Source organism: Paroedura picta, chromosome 5, assembly GCF_049243985.1.
Source record: "Paroedura picta isolate Pp20150507F chromosome 5, Ppicta_v3.0, whole genome shotgun sequence".
Taxonomy (NCBI): Eukaryota; Metazoa; Chordata; class Lepidosauria; order Squamata; family Gekkonidae; genus Paroedura; species Paroedura picta.
Genome location: NC_135373.1, coordinates 42931758 through 42958259, shown reverse-complemented (window position 1 = coordinate 42958259; position 26502 = coordinate 42931758). Strand labels below are relative to the sequence as shown.

The following is a 26502-nucleotide window of genomic DNA, read 5'->3' as shown; positions in this document are numbered from 1 at the left end:
CTGATCCCAGCAGCCGGCTCAAGGTTGACTCAGCCTTCTATCCTTCTGAGGTCAGTAAAATGAGTACCCAGCTTGCTGGGGGATAAAACGGTAATGACCGGGGAAGGCACTGGCAATCCACCCTGTATTGCAGTGGTCCCCAACCTTTTTATCACTGGGGACCGGTCAACGCTTGATAATTTTACTGAGGCCTGGGGGGAGGGTAGTCTTTTGCCGAGGGACGTTGCCTCCGCCTGAGCCCCTGCTCCTCTTGCTTTCCCGGCGGTGCCCCTGACTTCCCACCACCCGCTGGGGGGCACTGCCAGCAGTAGCTGCGCAGTGCCACGCCGTGGGGATGCCACAGTCATGGTGGCTGCTGGAGAGCACCAAAGGTGAGCTGGCAGCAGAGTGGCAGGGCAGCCCCCAAGGCAGCAGCAAGGGAGGAGGACGCGGAGGAGCCACGGACTGGTACTGACTGATCTACGGACCAGTACCGGTCCCCGGATGAGCCTCTTGTGGCGCAGAGTGGAAAGGCAGCCGTCTGACAGCTTTGCCCATAAGGCTGGGAGTTCAATCCCAGCAGCCGGCTCAAGGTTGACTCAGCCTTCCATCCTTCTGAGGTCGGTAAAATGAGTACCCAGCTTGCTGGGGGGTAAACGGTAATGACTGGGGAAGGCACTGGCAAACCACCCCGTATTGAGTCTGCAATGAAAACGCTAGAGGGCGTCACCCCAAGGGTCAGACATGACTCGGTGCTTGCACAGGGGATACCTTTACCTTTACCTTTACCTTACCGGTCCCCGGACCGGAGGTTGGGGATCACTGCTGTATTGAGTCTGCCAAGAAAATGCTAGAAGGCGTCACCCCAAGAGTCAGACATGACTCAGTGCTTGCGGGATACCTTTACCTTTTAACCCCCCCCTGACAGATTTTATGTTCCCCCCCCCACCCTACAGGTGTACTGCTCTTTCTTACAAATACTCATTTTTAAGTGGTTTGGGCTGGCATTGTATTGAAAGGGCTTTTGGAATTATAGGTACTTGCATTGTACTCCCTGCCTTTAGCAATTTCTTTGGAACACATGTCTTACATTAATTAAATCAATGTACCACATGTTTGAAAACAAGGTTGAAGACAGTTTGAAATCAACTATAGTTTCCCCTAGAATTGCATAATCCCCCACCACCACCCTGACCACATGCGGGGGTGGGGTGGGGTAGGGTTGTCAGCTGCAGGCTGGAAAATTCCTGGAGATTTGGGCATGAAACCTGGGGAAGGCAAGGACCTCTCATTGGGGCACAATGATACCACGTTCAACCTCCAAAGAATCTATTTTCTCCAGGAAAACTGATCTCTGTAGTCTGGAGCTGTAATTCCAGGAGATCCCCAGGTCCCACCTGGAGGCTGGCATCCCTATTTTTCCATAATGAAATCTGTTTTTTTTAGTAGGTGCTGAGAATGGCTTACTACTGATCCCCAATTGGGTTTTATTTTTGTGTGTGTCAAATTACAGGAATCCAGAAGCAGCAACCATTAGTCCTGCTTGAAGTTAATTTTGAGTTGGCAGGTAGATCTCTCTTTCTCTCCCGTTCTTTTCTGGCTGTTGCTTTTGTCTTGTATGTGTCTACTTCTTTTATTTGTCATCTGTCAGTCATATTCTGTCTTGGCACCTTTTCCTACCCTCCTTTTCATTATGCTCCCTAATTCTTGTCCTCCTTAATCAGAAAGATATTCAATCCACTCCATCCTCCCTCCCTCCCTCCCTCCCTCCCTCCCTCCCTTCCTTCCTTCCTTCCTTCCTTCCTTCCTTCCTTCCTTCCTTCCTTCCTTCCTTCCTTCCTTCCTTCCTTCCTTCCTTCCTTCCTTCTGCCAGGTTGGGAAGCTGCAGTAGCTCTGGACCCATAGGGTTGTTGGGTGGAGATTTGGGGATGGAGCCTGGGGAAGACAGGGACCTTAATGGAGCATAATGCCACCCTCCAAAACATCCGTTTTGTCCAGAGGAAGTGATCTCTGTAGTCTGGAGATGAGCTGTAATTCCAGGGGATCCCCAGACCTTGTCTAAAGCCTGGCGTCTCTAAGCTGAAGTGAGCTGGCTGCTGTCATAATTGCCCTGGGGACTGCTTCCCTTCATTTACTCGTGGCTCGCCAGGAAGTTTCCCAGTAAGTGAAAGGGCTGGTCCATCCCTGCTCTTTTCATCCTTCCCTAGCTATATCTGAGGCCACAGCATGGACTCCTTCAAGTGTATCAAATGAAGCGCAACCATCTTGCTTCTTCCTTGTGGCATGCATGCATGTCCTTGGTAGAACGGCTAGTGTCAAATCTGAGCCGCCAAGGTGGCATGATGTAGCCAGCGTGGTGTCATGGCTAAAGAGCAGCAGCTTCTAATCTGGAGAACTGGCTTTGATTCCCCACTCCTTCACATGCAGCCTCCTGGGTGACCTTGGGCCAGTCCCAGTTCTCCTAGAGCTGTTCTCAGAGAGCAGTTCTCTCTCTGCTCCACCTCCCTCACAGGGTGTCTGTTGCGGGGAGAGGAAGGGAAAGGGGCAGCCCCCAAGGCAGCAGCAAGGGAGGTGCTTTGGGATGTAAGATGCTTTGGGATGTGAAAAGTGGGTATAAAAAACCCAGCTCCTCTTCTTCTTCTTCTTCCTCCTCCTCCTCCTCCTTAGCTGGGATTCACCTTTATCGGAGTGTGGCCTTCTGTTTGCCATTTGAGGGCAGGGCAGGGCAGGTGCAAGCTGTACATCACCCCCCCTCCTCCCAGGGAATAAATAGCCTTGGGGAACTTCATCAATTAATGCTTTATAAGGACAATCCTCACATGGCCCACACTTTAAACTTTGAAGTGGTGGCTTCCATGCCCTCTTCCCCCCCCCCCCGACCCCAAAGAAGCCCCCTTTTCTTCCTTCCACGTCATCCTCTGTGGCCCAAGTTGGGCTTTTCTCCTTCTGTGAATAATAGGACAACTGTTTCCTGCCGGCCTGTTTTATCCCTGTAGCATATTCCCCAGCTGGTGCAGAAAATGACTCAGTTGTGATAAAGAACCACATAAATGAATGGAGTTTGTTTGCAGGCCTGTGGAGAGAGCGGCTCTGCTTTCCGGAAGCACAATTGTGGAACGCTGCTGAGCGGACAGACGGAGACATATCCAGGCGTCCTCTGAGGGAGTCAGACTGTATTGGCTAGGTAAGAGACGGGAAAGAAAGTGACTCCGGGCTCTCTTTTCTTGGAGGGGTTTCAGGCTTGTAAAGAACCAAGGGTAACATCTTTGATTTCCTTGTTTACTTATATCAAATTATAGAATCCTATAGCCAAACCTCCAATTTACTTATTTGTTTATTTACTTTCTATCCTACCTTTCTCTCCAACGGGGACCCAAAACAGCTTGCATTGTTCTCCTCTAGTTTATCCTCCCAACAACCCTGTGAGGTAGGTTTGGTATATGTTTTAGTGTCTAGGACTTTTTACCATTAGAAACCTATAAGATGAAGTACAAATTGTACACCTTTGTTCATTTTAGATGAACGACGTTTTCTCTGAAAATGCATAAAGAAAACCAGCCTCCCATCCCAGGGAAGCATTGAATGGGCAGAGATGATGGGTCGGCAAAGGCAATAGAATTCGGAGCACCATCCTTGGTTTTACTCTTTTAAAAAGAAGCTCTTGTTCTTTAAATATTAGTGCCACACAGTTTTGCTTAAAAGTCTATCTAAATTGAATGTTTATTTGCCCTTAGTACTAATTTTCTGGATTAACAGAGCTGCAAGAATGTATGGTATTTTATAGGGAGACTAGTAAAAAAGCCCATTGCACTTTGAAATGCAATGGGCGCTAGCAGTGAGAGTGGGTATGGGGGGGGGACTACCTGGAGCGGCTGGCGAGCGGCTGGCGAGTGGCAGGAGTCCTGGAGTTTCGGCGGCGGCGGCGGGCGGCGGCGGCGGCGGCGGGGCATCCTCGGCTGCGAGGCGGCTCTGTCTGAGGTCCGTCGGCGGCCATTATGTAATCAGGGACGGCTCCGTTGTAATCAGGGATGGGAGCCCCCAGCAGCTGCCCTGCGTGCGGCTGCCGGGGACTCCGTAGCTGGCGGCCTGACGCCTCGGGAGGCGCTTCGCGCCTCCCGAGGTGTCAAGCCGCTGGCCAAGGAGCAACTGGTCCCTCCAATAGTCTGTCCGGGGGAAGGGGCCAATCGGCACCCTTCCTCAACCCGGACACAGCCCGCCTTCCAAGGGCTTACAGCTTTATTTAGTCCGTGGCGCCCGTGGCGCCATGGGCGGTGTAAAGATGTGTTTAAATGACATAGTCTACACAATGTGTAAGTTTGCCCCAGTGAGGTGAATGTGCGACAGAATTGCAAATGGGTTTCTGATGGATGGGCAGTCAGATGTAAACAGGATTACAGGTCTCCTGTCAGTTTAACATAATTTATGGAGGAAACCTGGAAGTGACACCACTCCTTTCTAGGAATGGCTGGGAAATCTGTGGTAAAACCTTAGAGTTTCTGGCAATTCCTGGGGGCCTGATGTCATTGCAGATGGTGCCCATGTCCCCACCCTCCTGGACTCCCACCCGTTGTTTTGACTGCTAAGCCTGCCTATAACTTTTGGAGAGCAATGGGACTCTTCTTGAAGTGATCTCCCTAAGTTTGATTAGAACATGCCACTTCCAAAAAAACAAATCTGTACAATTGATGCAGAATGAGATCTCAGTGGTATCTGTTAGCTCTTAGCCGTGCTGTCTCCTATGCTTTAATCGTTGGTACAGTTTGAAACTGTTTTGAAACTTCTCTGAGGTAATTCTGAAAAAGGGTTAGTGTCATATCTGTGAATTAAAGCCGTTTTCCCTTTGAAAATTGAAGGCTAAAACCATAATTTGTGATTGCAGTGTGCTCCATACTAGACACATATTATAGAATAGAAAATTCTGCTTACTTCTTATTTTTGGAAAACATGTTTTGCCTGTTGGGCTTTAATTTGTGCATGGACAGGTCAAATTCTCTGTCCCAACATCCTCTAATTTTATCATGTGAAGAAAAAAACCACGTGAAATTTCCAAATTGGAAAGATATTTTGGATTGGGCTTCTTTCTTTTTTATGTATATGAGGGAAGACAAGAAGCAGATGAAGGGGAAGGAGTGGGGTGGGCTTACCGTGCAAGAACCGTCTGCTGTCCCCGGCCTCAGCTGTGCTTCTGGCTTGGCAGGGATCCTGGGATTACAACAGGTGATCTGTGGCTGGAGCCAGGGAGACATTCTGGCACAGGGGCCTTGCTGGTGCTAAGCCCTAGCAGCTGCGGGTTGGAGCCAGGAGACTTGTCTCCAGCAGTGGGAGGCAGTCCTCGGGTGCATCTCATTGCAGCTGTGTGGCTCCATACATCCCCAAAGAACCCACCCCCAAGCCATGGAGCAGAGTGGGGCTGGAAGGAGAGACGCCAGCTTCCTGGAATGTGAACGGAGATTTCTTTGGCTTAAATTGTTCTTGTCCCAGCTGGGGATTCCTGGGGGAGGAGAAGGTTCAGGCAGCTACAGCTGTTGCAACTGCTTCTGCCCGCCTGCCTTTCTGTCAACACATGGCCTCTTTTGCCTGTGTGTGTCCATCCATCCCGCTGTCCACCCACTCATGCCCTCCTGTTGTCCTGCCTTTTCTGTCTATCAGTGTCTGTGAATTCACATTAATCCTTGTAGCATATTATTTGTCCATCTCCAAAGGGTCTTTAAAGGTAAAGGTATCCCCTGTGCAAGCACAGTCATGTCTGACCCTTGGGGTGACGCCCTCTAGCGTTTTCATGGCAGACTCAATACGGGGTGGCCTTGCCAGTGCCTTCCCCAGTCATTTCCGTTTACCCCCCAACAAGCTGAGTCAACCTTGAGCCGGCTGCTGGGATTGAACTCCCAGCCTCATGGTCGGAGCTTCAGACAGCAGATCTGCTGCCTTACCACTCTGCGCCACAAGAGGCTCTTTAAGGGTCTTTATGGCTATCCAGATTACCTTCTGTATTTCTGTCCCTCAATTCCCTCTGTGTGTGATGTATTCACAAAGGTCCATCCATCTGTTGATTCATAAAGGTCCATCCATCCATCCATCCATCTAGAAAGAACGTAAGAAAACAAAGAGTCTGCCTGGATCAGACTAATGGTCCATCTAGTCCAGCATCACACAACAGGCAACACCTTATCTTGGAGGGCCAAACAAACAGGGCATAGAGGCCTTCCCCTGCCACTGCCTTCAAGCACTGGATACAGAGGTTTGTTGCCACTGTAGATGGATGCGCCCATTCATTCACAAAAGTTTGTTCATCTCTCCATCCATCCATTAATTTGCCCATTCATAAAAATCCATGTGTCCATCTATCCATCCAAAAATCCACAAGGATCTATTCATCGACTTGTAATAAAGGTCCATCCACCCATTCAATCATCCATCAAAGGCCCACCCATCAATGTCCATCTAACCATCCATTCATGATGCCTTGCAGTGTTATTTAACCCAACTACCATTTATTGACAAAGTGTAGTGCAGTGGTCTTGGACTAGCATGAGGGAGCCCTAAGCATAAATCCTTCCTCAACTGTGGCACTCAATGGTTTACTCTGAGCCAGTTGCTCCGTCTCTCAGCCTAACCTACCTCCCAGGAATGTTGTGAAGGTAATGTAGATATACGCTGTCCTGAGCTCCTTCAAGGAAGGGTGGGATAAACACAATGTAGATAGGAGCTGTCTTTCCACTCCCTTCTCCATTCATGCTGCATCATCTGTCCTAGGAGTGTGCATTCAGATATTACAAAACTGAAACAGTGCCTGAATTGCCCTGCTATTTTCAGATTATTTCTGATCTAAAACTAAAAAGGGGCTATTCTAGTTCAGAAATATCCAAATACACACTTCTAGTCATCATCCATGCAAATTGTGTTGCCCATCCATCTGTCCACCCACTCACCCACCAAGGCACCTAGAATTTTGTCCACCCGTTAATCAGTACCTAGAAACTGGTGAGTCATCTTCTCCAGCCATCTCTCTCATTTCTCCCTGTACCTTGCTTTGCTTTTGGCTGACCCTGTTTTCACTGTCTTCCAGCTATATTGGGATGAACAACTCCACGACTTCATGGCTAATAGCTGGGCATTGCCAGCCCAATGACCCCGTCCAGTTCGTCCTGGTACCCACCGTCTATTGCTTGGTGTTGTGTGTGGGGTTGCCAGGCAACCTGGCGGCCTTGCTTGTCTTTCTGCAGAGCGGACGTGTGAAGAAGGCCATCCGCATCTACCTCATCAACCTTACGTTGGCTGACATCTTCTTCAACCTCACTTTACCCCTCTGGATCCCCTACTACCTGGCAGGGGGCAACTGGGAACTTCCAGAGGTTGTTTGCCGCCTGGCGGGCTCTACCTACTACTTGGCCACTTATAGCGCCATGGCCTTCATGACCCTCATTAGTTTGAACCGCTATTGTACAGTTGCTAAGCTGGAGTTGGCACTGAACAAGCCTCAGGGGGCGCTGGTGGGATGTGCTGTGGCCTGGCTGTTGTGCTTAGCTTGCGCTGTCCCCTCCTTGACCACCCAGCAGACCCACCAGGCAGGACCCCAGAACACAAAATGCTTTGAGCAGCACTCAGGCCGGAGAAGTTATGCTTATGCTATGGTGGCTCTCTTTGCAGCTTCCTTCCTGGTGGTGTTAGGGGCCTACATGTCCATCATGAGGTCCCTCTCGGCTGCAGCCAGCACCTGCCAAGGAGGACATCGGCGGCGGGCTCGTGCCATGGTCTTGGGCATGCTGTTGGTGTTTGTGGTCTGTGTGGCCCCTTATCACCTCTCCCTCGTTCCCTGGGTAGCTGCCTGGATGTCCATTTCTTTCTGCAGGCCTCCATCATTCCTGGATAACTTGCACATGCTCAGTGTGGCTCTGCTGAGCCTCAACAGCTGCATTGACCCACTGATCTATTGCTTCTCCATCAAGCGCTTCCGGACCGACTTGTGGAGGATGGTACTGAAGTTTGTACGCTGCCTCCCGCTCCCTTCTCCTCCGCTGCCACCGCCCCTGCCACCACCGCTACCGGAAAACAGATTTCCACTCCATCTCAGATCATCCTCTTTAACTTCCTCATAGCGAAAGCTACAGAAGTGGGGCTTCTTCCGATGGAGCTGTTGTGACCATTCATTCTAACTGTTCTGACTTGAATCTGCCTATTGACAGGCAGACTTTATGGGACAGGCCATAGGAGAAAAGCAGTCATGATGAATTTCAAGTCAGACCTGCCTATCGTCTGGAAGTAGTGCATTCAAGAACCAGCGTGGTATAGTGGTTAAAAGCAGCAGACTCTAATCTGAAGAATTGGGTTTGATCCCTCACTCCTTCACATGCAGCCTGCTGGGTGACCTTGGGCCAGTCACAGTTCTTGTAGAACTGTTCTCACAAATCAGTTCTTCCAGAGCTCTCTCAGCTCCACCAATCTCACAGGGTGCAAGGAGAGGAGGGGAAAGGTGTTTGTAAGTCGCTTTGGAAGTCCATTGGGTAGTGAACTGCAGTGTGTAAAAAACCATCTTTTCTTCTTCTAGTTGAAAAAGGGCTTTAATGATCTGTGAGTTAAATCAAGTGATCAGCCATTGCCCAAGCCATTGCACATGTAACAAATGTCACAAAGCACCCTTTGAGATTTATTCCCCATTGCATCCATTCACCATTGGATGTTCTACTATTACTGCGTTATAGCACTCCTTTGCACCTGAATGAAATTCTAATGGCAAACGATTGCTAAAGTGCAACAGTAGCCCAGTGTCTGAGAACCAGTGGATGCAGCTTCTGAGAGAACGTGTACCACTGATTAGGAAAGGTGCCACCTGGGTGTAAACTGCACGGAGCTTTTATTCCAATCCCAGGTTGATTTAGTCCCTGCCCTCTACACAGAATGCGATTTCCGTTTGGATTTTGGGCGATTTAAATTTTCCTTCTGCAACAAGAAGGATTGATCTGGGGTGACTCTACCTTTATTGTGCGATATCTTAGAGTGCTTTTAACCCTCAATATTTAAAGGCTGTTCTGAATCTGGGCTCTCCTCCGTGGTTGGCCACAGGTGGTCATGTGACAAACTTGCTTTAAAGGAGAAGCCCCTAATTTCTCTCAATTTCTGTCCATCTTGGATTTTTTTTTCTGCCTTCTTCGATCCCCCCCCCCTTCAAGAAAAGAAAGGATTTTTTCCTTCCTCCTCTGACTTCTTTGATCCTCTGCCCCCTTCAAGAAAACAAAGAAAGAGTCTCCATTTGCCTCCCTCCCTCTTCTGAACTACCCTAACCACGTGCAGAACACTTTCCTGTTTCAATGCGGGGGGGGGGGAAAGGAAGACTCGAGTTCAAATCGATATGAAATCAACAGGATTGACAACGGAATAAACAAAGTAAATGCAGACTCTGCCCTGATCTAAGAGGACACCAATAGGGTTAACTAACAAGTCAAGGAAGCCAAAATAGTCAAGAAGGTTTCATTTAAAAAGTAGATATCTTGACCAAGTCAGGGGAATTAGAAGGAACACCGGCCCTGGTAAAACAAATGTAAATTGATGATAAGAGACAAAGAGAACATGAGGAGATTGCTAAGAATGTTAAAGATAATAAGAATTTCTTGACATATATGCTAAGCAGCCACCCAGAGAGCGAGTGAGAGAGAGAAATTGTGCAGAGATGGAATGAATTCGTTGTGCTGGTTTTCCTTGGGAAAATGTAGGGCAGTCACTCATCCCAGAGGTTTTGTTTTTGGGGAAGGTGTGGAAGTCAAATAGAACTGAGGAATTGTAACCCAAGGCTTTGTGGACAAATTAAGAAATCTCTGTGTTCAGATTGCATAGCCTCCAGAGGTCATGAGAAATTCCAGTGTGAAATCCTCAATCTCCTAGCAAGTACTGTCAGTTGTCACTAAAACCAGACTGCCCAATATAAGATGCCTTCTGACCACTGAGAAACCTCTGAAACATTCTTCAGGCTCCAAGAAACCCCAGATGTGGTAGAATCGTGCAGAATATGGCTAGGAAGCACAGCTGTGTTACATGCCCACCCAGAGCCCCTCCCCTGCTCACCCCCTCCAGGCCCATCACTGGCCATTTTGGAAGGGATTGGATTGACATGACCATATATGGTCATGCCACCTGATAAATGTTTACCAAATTTCAAAAATATATTAAAAATTAATTAACTCCCACCCATTCAGGAAACCCTTCCAGGGCCATTACGGAACCCCAGGGTTTCACGAAACCCTGGTTGAGAAAGCCTGAGGTAGGGGAAGCGTAAGCATTAGGTAACGTGGGTAGATGGGATTTGATGGCAGTGGATCCCACAGCTGCCCTCCCTCAAGGTATGCTGACGCAAGCCCAGATCCAGGGCTTTCAATTTAGCAGTGATAGGTGGTGGTTTGTGGATTAGAAACAAGCAACAGGTAGCAGAGAAAAGAAGTTAATGAAGAATTCTCACAAGACAGGGAAGTTAGCTGTCGGACTGCATGGGAATCCATATGGGTGCTGTTGAGCCTGCGCATAAATGATCTGGCATTGGACATGAATAGCAATGCACTCGGACCATGTTATTCAACCCAAGCAGACTGTGAAGAGTGCCAAAATAATCTCTCTGAACTGGATGAGTGGAATACAACGTGGCAAATTCTATTTGTATAAATGTCGAGTGATGTATCTTAGGGTGACAAATCCTAATGATATGGGGGGAGGGGGGGTCTGAGGGACCAGGAAAGAGACCGGAGGGTTGTGCCTGAAAGCTCAGTTGACTCTGGATATAGCTTCTGCACAACAGGTCAGATCTATGTTAGGGATCATTAGGGAAAGGACTAAAAATGAAAGGCCAGTATTGGACAGCTCTTGTATAAATTTGCATCTGAAATGAAGTGTACAGTCTGGTTCTTCCTCAAAAGGATGCTGAAGGTGCCGTAACAGAGCAGCTATAATGATCAAAGGATTGAAGCACCTTTCCTGTGATGAGTGGTAAAGAAGTTTGAGCTAAATGAATATTAAAAGGGAGGGAGAAATATGATTATAGCGTTACACGCAAGGTGGAGAAAGAGCACCCCCCCACACACACATTTCTTCATCCCTCATAATAGTAGAGCTCAAGGGCATCCAGTCTAGTTGATGGGCAGTAAATTCAGGAAAGACAAAAGCAAGGAGATCTTCACTCTGCCAGTATTAAACTCGTGCGGTTCACTGTAACCATCACAGAGATGCAGCAATCAGTGGAATCAGCGGGAAAGCAATGGTTAAAGAGCAGTACCCCCTAATTTGGAGAACCAAGTTTAATTCCTGACTCCTCCACCACATGCAGTGATCTGGGTGACCGTGAGCCAGTCAGAGTTCTCTTAGAGCTGTTCTAACAGAGCACTTTCTCTCAGAGCTCTCTCAGCCCCACCTACCTCACAGGGTGTCTATGGTGGGGAGAGGAAGGGAAAGATGTTTGTAAGGCACTTTGGCACTCCTTTGGGTAGTGAAAAGCGGGGTATTAAAAAAATAGCTCTTTTCCCTAAAAGGAGAAGTAGGCAAATTCTTGAAGGAGAAGCAGAGTTGTGGCTCCAGCTTGGGAAAGTGTTGTGGGTGGAGCCTGGGAAGGGCAAGGGGTTTCTCAGGGATGTGATGCCATAGAATCCACCCTCCAAACTGGCCATGTTTTCCCTGGGAGAACTATCTGGGGATCAATTGTAATTTCTAGAGAACTCCAGGCCCCAGCTGGAGGCTGGCAACCTTAGAAAAGAGCCCATCAGAAGCTATTAGCCACAATGGCTGAATGGACCTTCCATGTTCAGGGGCAGCGGCTCTGACTACTAGTGTTGGAGGGGGTAACAAAACATGTAAGACTTGATCTCAATGCCCTACATATAGCCTTTCCAGGTTATGCTGTGAAGCAGGAAGCTGGACGAGATTATTTGAGCCCTCAAGCCTACTCTTTATGTTCTGTTGATGCAAATCTTTTAAAATGTGAGGAGGGGGAGACTTTGCTTTGCAAAAAAAAAAAGTGGCTGATGCAGGGGTTGCCAACTCTGGGTTGGGAAACACCTGGAGAGTTTGGAGGTGGAGCCAGGAGTGGGTTGGATTTGGGTTGGGAAGGGAACTCAATGCAGGATAAAGCTATGGAACCCACCCTCCAAAGCAGCCAGTTTCTTCTCGGGAACTGATCTCTGTCGCCAGGAGATGATCGGTAAAACCAGGGGATCCCCAGGTCCCTCCTGGGGACTAGCATCTCTATATTGAGTGTCCTCGTTTCAGTCTTGTGCTCTCCACGATGGTGTTAACTTTACTGCAGAGAGACCCGCTCAGAGGCCAGTGCAGAAAGAGAGTCAGGCTGGGGAATATATATGTGATGGTGTGTCTTCATCCTAGGCCTCCTGCCATACCTCACCCATCCTCAAGCTACTTGGTTGCTTGGATTAGCAAGGATCAGTCCCAACTTCCCACCTCTCCAGAGCCTACACATGGACCACTTTCCCATGACCTCTTTCTGAGGGCACACCCAAAGGACCAGGGGGAGACCCTCTCTTTGGTTACAGGACAACAACAAGCTGTCCCTTCTGTACTTCTCCATCTCGACTGACAAAGGTCCTTGTGACATCTGGAGGGCAAAAAAAGAGAAAAGAAATGAGAGCATCTGTTCATGCAAGATCAAGGCCACTGGATGTTGGACTCGAGCCACAGACCACCCATGGATGCCCCCTTCTTAACTCTTTCCAGACTGGCATCTGGAAACTCACCCAAGCTTATATTTTTAGTTTCCGGGTTAGACACCTTGGCCTTCAAAAGGCATCACCCTGCTCTTCCCCTGAGAATTTGTGCCACTTCAAGGGGTGCACAAGACCTAGGAAGCATGGCCCACACTGTCTCTGCATTCCGACTGGTCGCCTGTGATGTTCAGAGTGCGACCTCCTGCTCAGTTTGCTGGCTTCCCTTCCCCTGCAGAGCATGAACCCAGAGGCAAGATTTCAACAGTCAACCTCGCCCTTGTCACACCCATCAAGCAACGCACCAGGCCTGGAGTAATCAAAGAGTCATTTTTTAATTGTTATTATTACCATTTTCCCATTACGGCTAAATTTTGTTACAATAAAAATGGAACCACATGGCACGGTCACTGTACAGTATTTTGTTTGTCGTTCAAGTGGAAGGGATTCTGCTTCCAGGCACATTGCTAAGAACTAAGGTGTGGACAGAGGCTGGGGTCAAGAGAGACTCAGTTCCCTGGTGCGGCATTGAGAAAACAGGCCAGGCCCCAAGAAAAGAGGGGGGTCTCAGCCCCTTCGTGTCTCCAGCTACAGACAGATCTCATGCGGAGTGGCTCCAAGTCCTGGGAGAAGCCTTTGAGATCCACCAATTGCCAAGAAGTTACTAAGACATGAGGTTGTGGTAGCATTCCTTCCACCGCTAGGACGGGCTGGGTCCAGAGGGCGAGAAGATTTGGGGCACGTCCCACTGTCACGTTTCCCAGCGCAAACCCCACTGAAACGATGGGACAGCCCCAACTGATCCCAGAGGGATTTGTGGAGAAACCGTTCCGGGAGGGCTGTGCTCAAGAGTATCTAAAGCTGTTTGGGATTTTTTTTCTCCTTAATTTTTTTTTAAAATCTTATGAGAACTACTATAACAGTCAGTGGTAAAATGGTTTCTAAGAATGTGGGAGCAGATGGGGAGTGTCCCACCTGCCCTAGCTCTCTCATGAAGGTCTCTGTGTAAAACAGGGAGGCCAAGAAGCAGGGAAGCCTGCAGAAGGAAAACATCGGACACTGCTAGCTGACAGGGGTGCCAACTTCAGGCTAGGAAATTCCCAAAGATTTGGGAATGAAGGCTGGGGAGGGTGAGGTTTGCGGAAGGTTTGTGGTCTAATGCCACTGAGACCTCCCTCCATGGCAGCCATTTTTCCCCCAGGGGAGCTGATCTCTGTAGTCTTCGAGATCACCTGTAATTTTGGGAGATCCTTGGAAGCTGGCAACCCTACTAGCTGTAAAGTAGGTCTATAGCAGGAACTGCTAAGAGTTGCACCTGGAGGTGAGGAAAAGAGCACACAATCCCTTGTACTTAAATCTAGCCTCATCTTTGTAAAGTTCTTAAAATGGTATCAACGATCAAAACGATAAAAATGTAACGGTATAAAATGTAAATCTATGGTTCCGATGCTTGTTGTCTATTCCTTTTCATTGGGCTCCTGAATGGCAGGCGCTGTTTTTTTTACTGAGCAACCAGACTGAACCACTGCCATATGCTTTCTGTGCAAGAAAAAAGCCTACATACTTTCATGGAGGGTAGAAGTTCTCCCACAGGGGAGAATTCTGATAGAAGGTAGAGGGACAGATGTATCAGGATCTTGAACAGACCCCCTCGTTACTATTATCTTTTGGCATACTTTCCCAAACATTTTGAACTGTCCTCCTCACAGGATGGCATGTGGGGACTCATAACCAGGAAATCATGTGGGGCAGAGCGCTCACTTTGCATACAGATGTTTTGGATTCAGTCCCTGACTTTTCCAGGTAAAGGACCCCTGGTAGAAGCTCTTGGGAAACTCCCACACAGCTGTTGCCAGCAGACAGTCCTGAACTATGCAGGTCAATGGGCAGGTGTGGGCGCTCTCATCCCTCAGCTGACAGACTGCTGTAAAGCTTATTGTCCTGATGAAGTGAAAAGATCCACTGAAGGTAAAATTGGAAAGGCATCTTTTGGAAACAGCAGTGGAATGGATGAGATGAAAATATTTTTTGAAAAAGAAGGGTCACCAAATACGCCAAATTTTGTAAAATTTCAAGAGTCAGTGGAATGGATGAGATGAAAATATTTTTGAAAAAGAAGGGTCACCAAATACACCAAATTTTGTAAAAATTTCAAGAGGCATTCAATGGGGCTGCAAGAATTCATTTTCATCACGGCATCTGATTGCCTTAGTACTGGTTTCTGGTTTCTGGTTTCTCCTGCATCTATTAGTTCAGCGAGGTTAACCAAGCTTTCAACTGGAAGTGCCGGGGCTTGAACCTGGGACGCTATACATGCCAAGCAGATGCTCTATCACTGCGTCACAACCCCCACCTGAGAGAGATCCTTGCATGTTCTCCCCTGCTCTATAAAAACACTTCTTGGGGTGAAATAAAGACATGACCAAGGATTTCTCTATTAACGCCCCCAATATAGCTTTGATATGGCGGTGCGTACAAATTTCATGTAGAAATTAAGGCCGGATGCCCTACGAGTCTGCGTCTAGCGTTTAGTTTTCATAATGAGGTTTTATGCTCTGCTGAAATTGTTTTAAAAAATCCCAACCAGCCTTAGTTGTTGTGCTTGTTGGTCACTCGGAATTCTTCAGGGTACGAATGACGTCGGAAACGAGGGACAGACGGGCGCCGTTGGAACTACTAAACATCCTTTCTGCCGCGGGTCCTAATGACGTTTGCTTTGGGGAGCGGCAGAGGGCGCCTTGCTTACCCGTGATTTCCCAGCATCCAACAGGCAGAAGGCCCAAAGTCTCTACCTAGTCCAATCATGGCCCCCAGTCAGCAGACCTGGCGCTGTCCTTGCTTGCCGACATGTGGTCCGGTGGCGATGTCTGGAGTGTATCTTTCCCCACAGGCCCTTTTCCTGCTTGAGACGGAGCCGCTCCCCAGTCAGCAGCCGAGGGTGAGATTACAGAGGGGTGCCCCTTGAAGGGTTTTCACAGTGCAGGAAGCTCCCTGGTTCGAAGCTTCTAAAAGGTAGCGTGTAGCTCTTTCCAGGGATGCAGGGTCATCCCCCAGCCCTCTTCCCCTTGTGTAGAATGCTGGTTCCCTCCGCTTCGGCGGAAAGCCGGGGAAGGTTCTTCTCCCACAATATCATGGAACGTGCTCCATTGTGGATGAGCAGGGAGTGGACTTTGGGAGCAGGAAGCAAGAGAAGGTCAGGGATACATGATGTACGAGATCTTCTGGGCCCGGGAAGAGGGGGCAGCGGTGTTCCCGCAGACATAGGAATGAATCACCTGGCTTCCAGAAGGGATGGTGTCTCTCTTTCTCACTAGCTGTATCCCCAGGAGCGGACTGGGATCCACTTGGCTCAGCTTCATGGCTTTGATGGCGGACACTACAACCCAAGTCCCGGACCAGACGTCCCTCCTGTGTGAGGGATGCTTGACTCAGCTTGTGGTTTACCTCCAGATGTTCTCCAGGGCATGGTCTTATCAGGAACTTTCCCGGTACATTAAATGGCATGTCTGTCACCTCATCAAGCTCACCACTCTCCCCATCCCAGTTCTTAGAGAGAGAGCCAGGGTCGTAAGCTGTCTTCAAAGGTGGTTTTGAGGAGATATTCAAAGATACTTCCAGCCTTTCAGCACATAAAGTCTCGGCTAGAGATGTAGGATCCCTGCCACCTGATGTTTACTGTGGTACTAAATGATGGGCCATCTGAGGGCTATGTGTGATCCCCCCACCCGCCCCTGTGACATCTTGCAAATGTCTAATTTTTTTTTCTGTTGACAGATGTTTTGCCTGAGGAGTGCCTCCCAAACCCACCTTGAAGTTGGCTTCAGGGTGAAATTCGGTGGCAATTTAGAAGTGTGAAAAAGCCCCCTGAGAAATTTCACTAAATCGTATTGAAATCCTTTCTGCAAGAATTCTCTCATCAGAACTTCAATTTTTATTTTTTGTTTTTTTAAATTCACTTTAGGCAAAATTTGGCGGCAATGCTAGACTTGACCTTTTAGGAAATGAATTATGAGGAATAGAAAATGTGAATAACTTGGTTGTCGTTTGACCTCCCCCCATCCCTTAACGCTATGTACAGTCATGCAAGTTACCTAGGTCTTCATCTTGGGTTTTTATGGATGTGTGGCTACCTTATTAGTGGTTTAAAAATGTTTAAAAGACTTAGCGGCTAACTGCAGAGACACAACGAGCTTCTAGTTTTAGTCCCATGAGAATATTTCATGCCGTTCCGCAAGGGACAGCAGGCACCCCCAAAACCATCTGCGAAGAACGTGGAGCTACTCAAGACAAAGGCCTGCCTGTACCATGGCCCAGTCCAAAGAGAGGGAAACGTTTTAACAAAACTTCACAGTGGCTTTCTCCACTTCAAAGCCAGTGGTAAAGTACTTCCTTGTGGTGTTTGTGTGAATGCTTCAAAACAAGAATTAATTTACACTCTCTGACACTTTACTGCTGGTGGTTTCTGTGGTTCTTAACCATGGGCCCTCTGAGGGTTATGAAGACACCTTATTTCATTGATGTCCTTGGGGTCACTACCGACATTTGGTTTGCACATTTGGGAGGAGGATGTGGCAGAGTTCTGAGGCTGATAGAGCAGACTGCAGCACTTCAGGTTACAGGGTCTTAGGGATTCACTTTTGGAATGCTCCCTTATTATTTAAAAAAGAAAACTCCTTGCAAGTAGAAAACCAGCTCTACAAAGTGGGAGGGGATTTTACCTCCCCCTCCTTCCTGTACTGCTAGCTTTCTGTCTGTGTGAAACGGGGTTTGCTTGTATGTGCGAGCAAAAGAACATTCAAAGGTGAAATCCACCACCTGCAGTCCGAAGTCCACACGACCCCCTCATTTCCACCTCGTCCTCCTTTCGGTGCAAGACAGACATTACCTTTGCTGCATGGGCCAAAGGACACCACACCATGTCATCAGACTCAGAGGGAACTTCATGAGAGAGAAAGAGAGAGAAATTAAACAAAACGTCTAGAATTAAAATCCCTTCTAAAGAAACAGCACCACATGCTGACCTTTTGACTTTTTACAACAGGCTGCATTTCCCTGAAAAAGGAGCCACGGATAAATTATAAACCATTTTACAGCAATGTTTTCCTGTGGAGCTGAAGATGCCTGGAACGGCATTGTATTACAAGGCAGAAGGAACAGGAGTTGGCACGGGATTGCTTTTAAATGGGATCATAAATGCGAAAAACGAAAGAGGAGGAGGAGGAAGCTGTGACTGAGTTGGAGACTTAAAAAAAAAAGCCTCCGTGGCAATCTTTATCTGCCCCTGCAGCTTGTCACCTGGAGGCCAGCGGCTTTGAAAACATAAGCCAGGGAACCCTGTGGCTCGTCTGCTCACCAGAATTCTTTGCGCTGTGCCAGCGGTTCTGCGGCCGAGTTGCAGTGGGCTCTTAGCAGGAGCCTGAAACTAGAATGAATTGCTTTTCCTGGCTGATGCTGGTCTGTCAACATGAATCTGTTCCCAGGGCCAGCTGTAAGCAGTGGAAACCAGCAGGAAGAAAAAGGGAACCGTAAAGACCAGAGAAGCATCTGTCTCTTAAGACGAGAGAGCCTTTTTCTGGAGCCAGCAGAGGGCAGTGTTGCCTTTCCTAATATGGTATCGCTTTGCTGTGGGTGCCTTGTTCACAAGTTACGGGGAACTCAGGTATATAACCATCTATGTCTGCTGGACATGCTATTTTTCTTGGTGTGTGCATTGTGCAATGCACATGTTCCACACAAGTCGAGTTGAAACCCAATATTTATACGGTGACCGGTCCCCAATTTCATTTGTAAAAGTGAACAGATGTGGGCTCTTCCTTATAAACATATGGACGCAGGCACATGCATGATGTATGTGCATTCACTAGAACGTGTGAAGAGGGCTTTTGTTTTATGCCTGGCGTGGGTGAATGGAGGTGGTTTTCAGGGAACTGCCACAAGGTTGGAATTGGAATTGGCACCAGGAGGACGTGGGAGAGAGAAAAGGAGTATTTCTTTCCCCAAGTTTATCCTTGTGTATCTTATGTTAACATTTTACGCTATCTCTTTGAAACTAGGGTTGCCAGCTCTGGGTTGGGCATTACTAGACATCTAGGGGTATAGCCTGGGGAAGAGAGGGACCTCCATGGGATACAATGCTGCAGAATCCACCCTGGAGAGCAGCCATCCTCTCCAGAGAAACGGATCTCTGTAGCTTTAATTTGCAATTCTGGGAGATCTTGCTTGGACAATGGCAATGCTCAAAATGACCGTAAGGACCGTAAGGTACTGATCCCTCCCTCCAGCCAAGGGTCTTTTCAGGGAGTACCTCCACTAATGGAAAAGCCCCACAGGTCCCAACCCTTTGTGCTCAATTTTGCATTGATGTGCACGGGGTTGCCACTCAGCCGACTAGCACTAGCCAAGTACGATTTGGGTTGTAGAGACGGAGCCCTTCTCTTTGTCCAAGCTGCGTAGGGCCAAAAGCTGCTCTGAGTGCAGTTCCAGAAGTCCGCACCGTGTGTTGCTGTAGACTTTCCTTTATCGAGATGCTTGGAATTCCACTCCTGCCTTCTATTACTGACTCACATTCTGGCTTTAATCTATTGATAGTGATGTCTTGGAATTCATTTTTAAATATATTTTGAGCCGCACATTAGCTGGCTTAAAAAGATGATTATGATTAATACTAATAATAAATCAGAGGTAAAAAGCAGGTATAATGTTTTTCTTGGGCTTATTTAGGTTGGTGCAATCTGTTGGAACTTCACAGAGCTCTTTATCATGGACTGCGAGGGGGCTAACATTAGCCTTCTACGTGCAGGGAATATTTGGGGGGATACAGAAACACTGTGCAGCAGTCCAGTCTCAGCAATGGGTTACTATCTCAGCGAGAGTTAGGCCTATTTTGTTATCTCTGCCGCCCAAAATAGCAGAGCTAAATTCTCTCTTTCTGCAGTATTTGCTCTATGGATGGTCTAACTTCTCTCCCCCACTCACCCCCCTTAGAACACTGCCATTAAGGGAGGCTGGGACACGGGGATGCCATTTTTGACGGCAGCCCCATGCTTCTGACAACTTTCAGTTCAGAAGGGTCTGTAAAATGCCAGGACAAAGGAAACTCGGACTCTCTTCATGCATCTTTGCAGCACATCACCTGCCTTGGTTCTATGATGTTTCTCTATCATGTTTCACCCTCTTGTCTGTCCAGATAAGGACCTGGCAAGTAAGCCAGGGCAGGAGCCAGCCTCTTGACATTGCCCCGACTCAAACCGTGCTACCCGATGACCTTTCAAGCTCCCTTCCTAGGCATTCCAGAAGTGACAGCTCATGTCTCTACTGGAGGCTGTACTGGCTCCACCACTGGATGACCCGTCCCACAAATATACTTGATAGGAGCCATGCAGCACAGGACAATCCAGTGCAATGACTCAGCCCTCTTGCTTGCCTAGGGCACTGCTAGAGATTCCCGGTTCTGACTAGTTACACCCTCGGATGGCAAGCTAATTTTTGGCATAGGACCTACCTGAAGCTACATATAGGCAGAAGGGGATATGGGTTGGCTCTGCCCACTGAAACACTAACTGGGAATGAAGCCTGGGGCAAAGGGCTCTAACTTTCTCCTCCCCAGGACAAACAGTCACAGAAGCCATGGCAGAGCCTCAGGTCTGGTCACAAGATGCTGGAGGCAATTTCAGAGGCCACTGATGGCTTTGGAGGCAGCAACTGAGGTGTAAGAGAAGGGCTCTGCCAGTACTGGGAAGGGGGAAATTAAAGAGTTCTTAGAATCTACTGATAAGGAAGAAAATGACTGTCATGCATTTCCCCCTAAATCCTAGGATATTCTGAGCTCCTTCAGGTGTTCAAGCTTCCTTTAAAGCTTAAATGAAATGTTGGCTTTCAATTCAACACTGCAACTGGGGCTATTTTGCTGTGCAAGTGATCCCCATCCCTACAGATTCTGTACCAAGAGGAGCTAAAGTCAGCGACCTGCAAATGTTATGCACGCTAACCACGTTGGCATCATCCATTCTGCATTTTTTTCTAATTTGTTATGAATTGGCTACCAACGAGAGGGACAAGGAATGTGGCAGATAGAGGCTAAAGGAGTTTCTGGAAAATTTACCCAACAGCTGCCCCCTCCCAGCCAACTTCTGAAATTCCCCCAGTTTTCTTGGAAGAATTTTTAAGCTTATCTTTTTTCTCAATCAGACCTTTTTTGGGGGGACGACAAATGACAATGTGATCCTCTCATTTTTCTGCTCTTCCATAAATGCCTGGCAGGCATATAGCCATGTCTTACTTGGGTATTGTTTCCCCCCCCCCCATTCTTTTGGTCAGGAGGGGGGGAAAGTTCTAGACTTTCAATAGAAACTTATTGGTAGAACTGGGCATGTCATGTTGGTCATTAATATTGAGGGAGGTCAGAGTGATATTACAGGGACAACTAGAGGGGCCCAGTTAAAAGTTGATGCTCCTATTTTTTGCAGACAAGAGGGTGGATCCCATGAATCCATTCTGCTAGCTCCATGCTTTCCTCTGGTGAAAGGATACGTCTTCTAACACAAGACATGCTTCCAAGCGTCTTGGGTCAAGAGAAGATGGGAATCTTCTGTTCCATGCCTAATTTAATATCAGAAACCCAACAGAAAATGATCGGGACCTACATTGAATTATATTGAGGGTTCCTCAGAGCCCCTCTATTTCCCTGCCTTTTCAGGAGAATGTAAGAACATTCCTATGGTTCTTAGGCAGGAGGGGAAGAAAAGTATATTTGAATGTGACCCTCCAGCTTGGTGTAGTGTTTAAGAGTGGTGGTTTCTAACTTGGCTTGATTCCCTGCTCCTCCACATGCAACCAGCTGGGTGACCTTTGGCTCGTCACAGTCCTGATAATACTGTTCTCACAGAGCAGACCTGTCAGAGCTCTCTAAGCCCCACCTACCTCACAGGGTGTCTATTATTGGGAGAGTAAGGGAAGGTGATTGTCAGCCGCTTTGAGCCTCCTAAAAGAAGTGAAAAGTGGGGTATAAAACGCAACATTTCTTCTACATTGTGAAATGATCATGAGGTTTTTTTCTTCTCTCAGTGTATTTTGCCATTGTGTGCCAGACTAAAAAAATGGCTACCTAAGTTAATTTATCAACCTGCCACTTCCTTCTCCAAATTCCTTTGGGATGGTTTCAGAAAGTGGTGTAAGAGTCCCAATCCTTATCCATGGTTCCTCTTAATATTTGGGAAACTTCCCGGGGTGGTGGTGGTGGAGTGTGTCTGGCCTCTGGACAGTGTCCAGACTTGAATCCAGGCCAATCGGGGTGCGGCTGATTGGGCTAGCCCCTACGCACCCTGCCCTGCCTAACTGCCTGCTCGCCTCTCCGGCAGCCTGGCTGCAGACAAGCCTAGCTGCCGGAGGTGGTGCGTCTCCGGCACCTCACTGCTCCATCTGGCCAGCAGCGGCAGAGATCAGGCGGCTGCGGTGGGGGCGGTAGCCCTGAGGAGGTAGTACTGGCAGTGGCCCCGAAAAGCAGCGCCTGTAGCTGCTAGGATGAGCCAATGGTGCCTGCAACCAATAGGAGCCACCCCGAGGAGGTGACCATAAGGACATGCTGGTGATTACGAGCAGGCCGCGCCGGCACCTCCACATCCATGGCAGCGAACCCAGGGAGTAGCCCGCCCCACCACTGGCCCCAGAGAGCCACTGCCATCAGTGGCCCTGAGCTGGTCCCGAGCCTCTGCCACTGCCCTGCCCCCGCCTACAACCCACCGCCGCCAACAAACCTCTCCATGCCACTGCCGGACCGCCCGAGGAGTGCCCACCTAGGGCACCCCAGCCCCGAGCCTGCCGCATGCTCCCCATGCTGCCTCCCAGATACGAGGTTACAGGGGGCCACAGGAGCCCGCTCCACACTTCTCCTTGCCACACCTGCCTCCCCCTACACTCCCATGCCCCGTTTGCGCCCGCTGCCTTCCAGCATGCAGTGGGCTTATTCAGTAGTCTTGACATAATACAAAACAACACATTGTGTAGCATTCAAGCACCACCCAGAATCAGAAAGTGTCTAGTACAACCCTTAACGTCAGCTAATTCTTATTGTTGGGGGAAAAATAATTATTGGATTGGTGGGCTCATTAAGAACCTATATGGTGTAATGGACAGGGTGTTGAACTGAGGTCAGAGAGACCTGAGTTAAATATCTGCTCAACCATAATATTCACTGAGTAGCCTTGAGCAACCCATGGTATCTCAGTATAAGATACCCTGTGGAGCTGGATACAATGGGACAACCTCACCAAGATATGCAATCCTGAGAGCTCCATGCCTATGCCATCTCTCCTGAGTTAGCGTCTGCAATTTTCCCCATCTGCATTCTAACATTACCAGAGTAGTGTGGAATGGAATTACCAGGAAGCATCAACCACGCATCTCTTACGAGAGTCAACCCCACGATATGAAAAATATACCAGATGGAGGCATTCTACTTCTCTTCTCGAGAAGCTCCATGGAATGAGGTTCTGTAACCCTCCTCTGCGCTTTGTTCTTGCAGTCGGTTCCTCTCGTCCTTTTCCTTCGCAAATATGCCTTTCCTCTTCACACACTCTGGAAAGGGCCACTTCTCTTCATCCTTCCATCAGCACCAGCTTGTCCACTGTGAACCATTTCCCTCTGCAGTGTGGAATAACAAGGGAATCTCAGAGAGGTTCTAGGATATGGTGTCAGTTCACCCTGGACAATGGGGAGTCCCGTGGGCACCGTACATATACCTTAGAGCTTTCCTCAGAATCCCTCATGGTGTGAACAGTTCCATCATAGACAACAATGTGGCACATTCCCTGGAGGTAGAAAGCCATTGACCTATGCTGAACATACATGTTTCTTTTAGCCATTTTTTAAACGTGTGTGTTTGTGGGGGGCACACTCTGTCTTAAAGAAGATCCTCTCTCAGCCTTGCACCTCTCTTCTGAATCCCTATTTGGTTTCCCAATCAGGGCTTGAGTGGAGTAGAATTATGACTTCTTCAGTCTTGGGAAATCTGTCCTTGCTGGTGCTATTCAACGAGCCCATTGGTCGTCTGAGGTGTACCGTTGTCATCTCGACTCAAAAGGCCAATGCTGCTTTAGGCTGTCTCAACAGGGCCATTTCTTCTCCAAGACTCAGGAAGTTGTGTGTGCCGCTCCTCGCGAAAACCAATCCAGCAAGCCAAAACCCACCTCCCCCAAGAGTCAGCATTGACTTCACGATGTAAGAGCCATTCACGCTTGTTCACCTGTAGGCCCTTTCCCCGGCATTCCAGGGCTGTCGGACGTGGTGGTTGCCCTTGATCTCTGCGCTTGATCCAAGAGGAGTTTGGGTGTGTATGCAAGTGACCTTTGAATGCTTTGTGCGTGTGGCATGAGGAATCAGACTGCTGACGTGGGAGGGGTTGGGGGTCTCCTGAGGAGACGAGAAGGCTCTCGCCATCAGAAACACAGCTGTGGTCTTGGGCAGTCCCTGCCCTTTCGGTTATATTTATAGAAGTACATATATATATTTATATTTATATTTATATATAAATACTGACGGGCCTAGAACCCATGGGATGCGGAGTGACGGGGTTGTCGATGGGGGCCCCGAACCTGCAGGACAGTGAGAAGAGCTCATGTCAAGAGGGTGGATAAAAGGGGGATGGGGAAGAAAGCCCATCAAGGAGCCAAGGCTGTAATAAGGGGAACGACAGAGTGAAAGGGTAGACCAGAAGAGAGTAAAGTCTGGTCACCACCAAGTCCTAATTAGAGTGATAAATGAAGGGGCCAGAACCCTGATTCCTGTCTCTCGGGTCTCAGGTCCAAGGATTACAGGAGGTTTCTTTAGAAAAAATGTTTAGAGACCGCGATGGGGCCGAGTGTTGCCCTCCCAGAGAGATGGTGGGGCACACCCCGCAGATCACAGTGCGCTGTGCATTCTGCATGGACAGGTTGGTTAGAAAAGCTGCCTGCCTGCCTCCCCCCGCCCTCACAGTCTGGTCTGGGCCTCCGGGATGTAGATCTCAATGCTGTCCGCACTCTCGGTGGCAGAGCTCTGGCGGAAAGAGGCAGCCCGCTTGGCTGCCAGGAGCCTCTTGCGGGCCTCCTGCCGTTGCCGGTCCACAGAGTCCAGGGAACGGTCCTTCACCGGGTGCAGCCGGGAACGTGGTGGCTTCTTTGGTATCGGTGGAGGCACCTTCTTTTCCTCCTGCTGAGAGATGCAGAGAAGATGGTTAGTAGAGTGAGCCCCCCACCCCCCACCCCTTTGCCGGGCATGGCAAGAGGTCTTGGGGGATCTGCTGGTGGCAGTAATCCTGTACATGCAGGGCAAGGGTAGTCTTGAGGTACCTGGCGTAGACAGAGTGGTATTCTGTTAGCTATACGGCAATCTGAATGTGACCTGGAAGCTACAGTCTGAGGAGGGTGTCAAGAGCAATCTGTAGCCCCACCTTCAAACAGTGTAAGGCTGTGGTCTGGAAATGCTCCCTGCGCATGCAAAGGGGGCCGTGCGCATGCACATCCATGTCTCCATGCAGATTTGCAAGTGTGAATGCCCACTGCCCATTCCTGAAACGGAGAGGATGGATCCCATGTTCTGTTGGTGGGAAATACTTACTATCCCTGATCTTCCTTGCTTCTTCCTCATGTCCTATCTGACCTTGGGAAAGGATTCCATGGACTGCAAGACCCATGGGGACTAAAAGCTACATGGAACTGCGGGGTGGGGCTGCAGTGGGGAGGAGGAAGGGGATGGAATTGCCTTTCCTGCCTATTCCATCATCCCCATATCCTTACCCTGTTGATTACAGGTTCTATCCCAAGGTGTGGAGTAATCCAAGCCCCAGAAGATCGTGAGTGTAAGTCTATATCTCTGTGCGAAAATAAATTTATACAAGTGTAGACACTGGCTGAAATGAATGTGCAGGACTGAGCAGAAAAGTGCCACCCTCTTCTGAACATTATTCTCTCCACCAGGCTGAACTAAGATCAGAATTGTGACCACCGCCGCTATATGTTATATGTAACTTTTAATTGGGGTTTTTATGGGGATTTTATTGTGTTTTAACTATTTATGTTGTAAACCGCCCTGAGACCTATTGGGAGAAGGGCGGTCTAAAAATTAAATAATAATAATAATAATAACATGAAAAATAAATCTGAGCAAAGATGTGAAGAAGCATAGTAGTTCGAGTGTGTCAATTTCATAAGTTCAAGTCTGCATGGTGTCAAGATCCGGTGTGCCTGTTTTCATGATTTTGCCATGTAATGTACTCTTGACCTGTTCATCTATAACGTTTTCTTGAACCAATTATAGTTTTTGACTTGTTATATGCATTGATGCTTTGGCTAAGTAATGTTCCTTTTGACCTGTCTTTAACCTGTGTCTTAATTGTGTAATGGTTTTTCACAGCTCCTCTGCTGGCAGGTGTTTTATCGTTTTGACCTTGCTGGATTGATTTCACTGGAGTAATCTATGCTCTTAGGAATGCTTGTAATGTCTGGGAGTTAGTGCACACTTTTGCTGAGAAATTTGTCCTAGAAAAATGGGAGTCTGGCAAGTTGATGAGCATGCTAAGATTGGAATTGGGAGGAGTTGTGAGGGAAGCCTAAAAATATCCTTGTAGTTTCATTTGTCAGTTTTAGCAAGGAAAACCCTTGCTTCTGTTCGCCATTTTCTTCAATAAAAAGATTTCTTGTTTACAACAGATCCGCATATTGGGAATTCAACAGAGTCTTGACACATGGCCTCTGTAGAGTATGCACACCCCATCCTTGTCCATATTTCCCCACTTAGATATGCATGTGCATACCCACATATCTGTGAGCACTCAGATCTGTGTGAACTCAGGCCCCTTTCT

General features: G+C 48.3%; 2 protein-coding genes across 9 annotated transcripts in view; one reads left to right on the top strand and one right to left on the bottom strand.

Annotated features, from left to right (window-relative positions):
- The first annotated feature begins 609 nt into the window (after window positions 1–609).
- Window positions 610–13001, top strand: LOC143837547 (platelet-activating factor receptor-like). 2 transcript variants are annotated; one of them, XM_077337519.1, is made up of 3 exons: window positions 610–1546; window positions 3051–3163; window positions 7046–13001. In XM_077337519.1, exon 3 carries the CDS (start codon window positions 7056–7058, stop codon window positions 8073–8075), a length of 1020 nt encoding a protein of 339 aa, XP_077193634.1. In that variant the 5' UTR covers window positions 610–1546; window positions 3051–3163; window positions 7046–7055; the 3' UTR covers window positions 8076–13001. The 2 variants fall into 2 exon arrangements, with proteins under 2 accessions (XP_077193634.1, XP_077193635.1); XM_077337520.1 differs by lacking the exons at window positions 610–1546; window positions 3051–3163 and adding an exon at window positions 3175–3406.
- DLGAP3 (DLG associated protein 3) overlaps window positions 12985–26502 on the bottom strand; it is a 243927-nt gene continuing 230409 nt past the window's right edge. For 3 of the 7 annotated variants that reach the window (XM_077337514.1, XM_077337517.1, XM_077337515.1), the window contains one exon: window positions 12985–24854. In XM_077337514.1, coding sequence (XP_077193629.1) covers window positions 24633–24854 — 222 coding nt within the window. In that variant the 3' untranslated portion in view covers window positions 12985–24632. The remainder of the gene's footprint in view (window positions 24855–26502) is intronic. The other 4 variants (XM_077337516.1, XM_077337518.1, XR_013231011.1 and 1 more) reach the window with 3 other exon arrangements.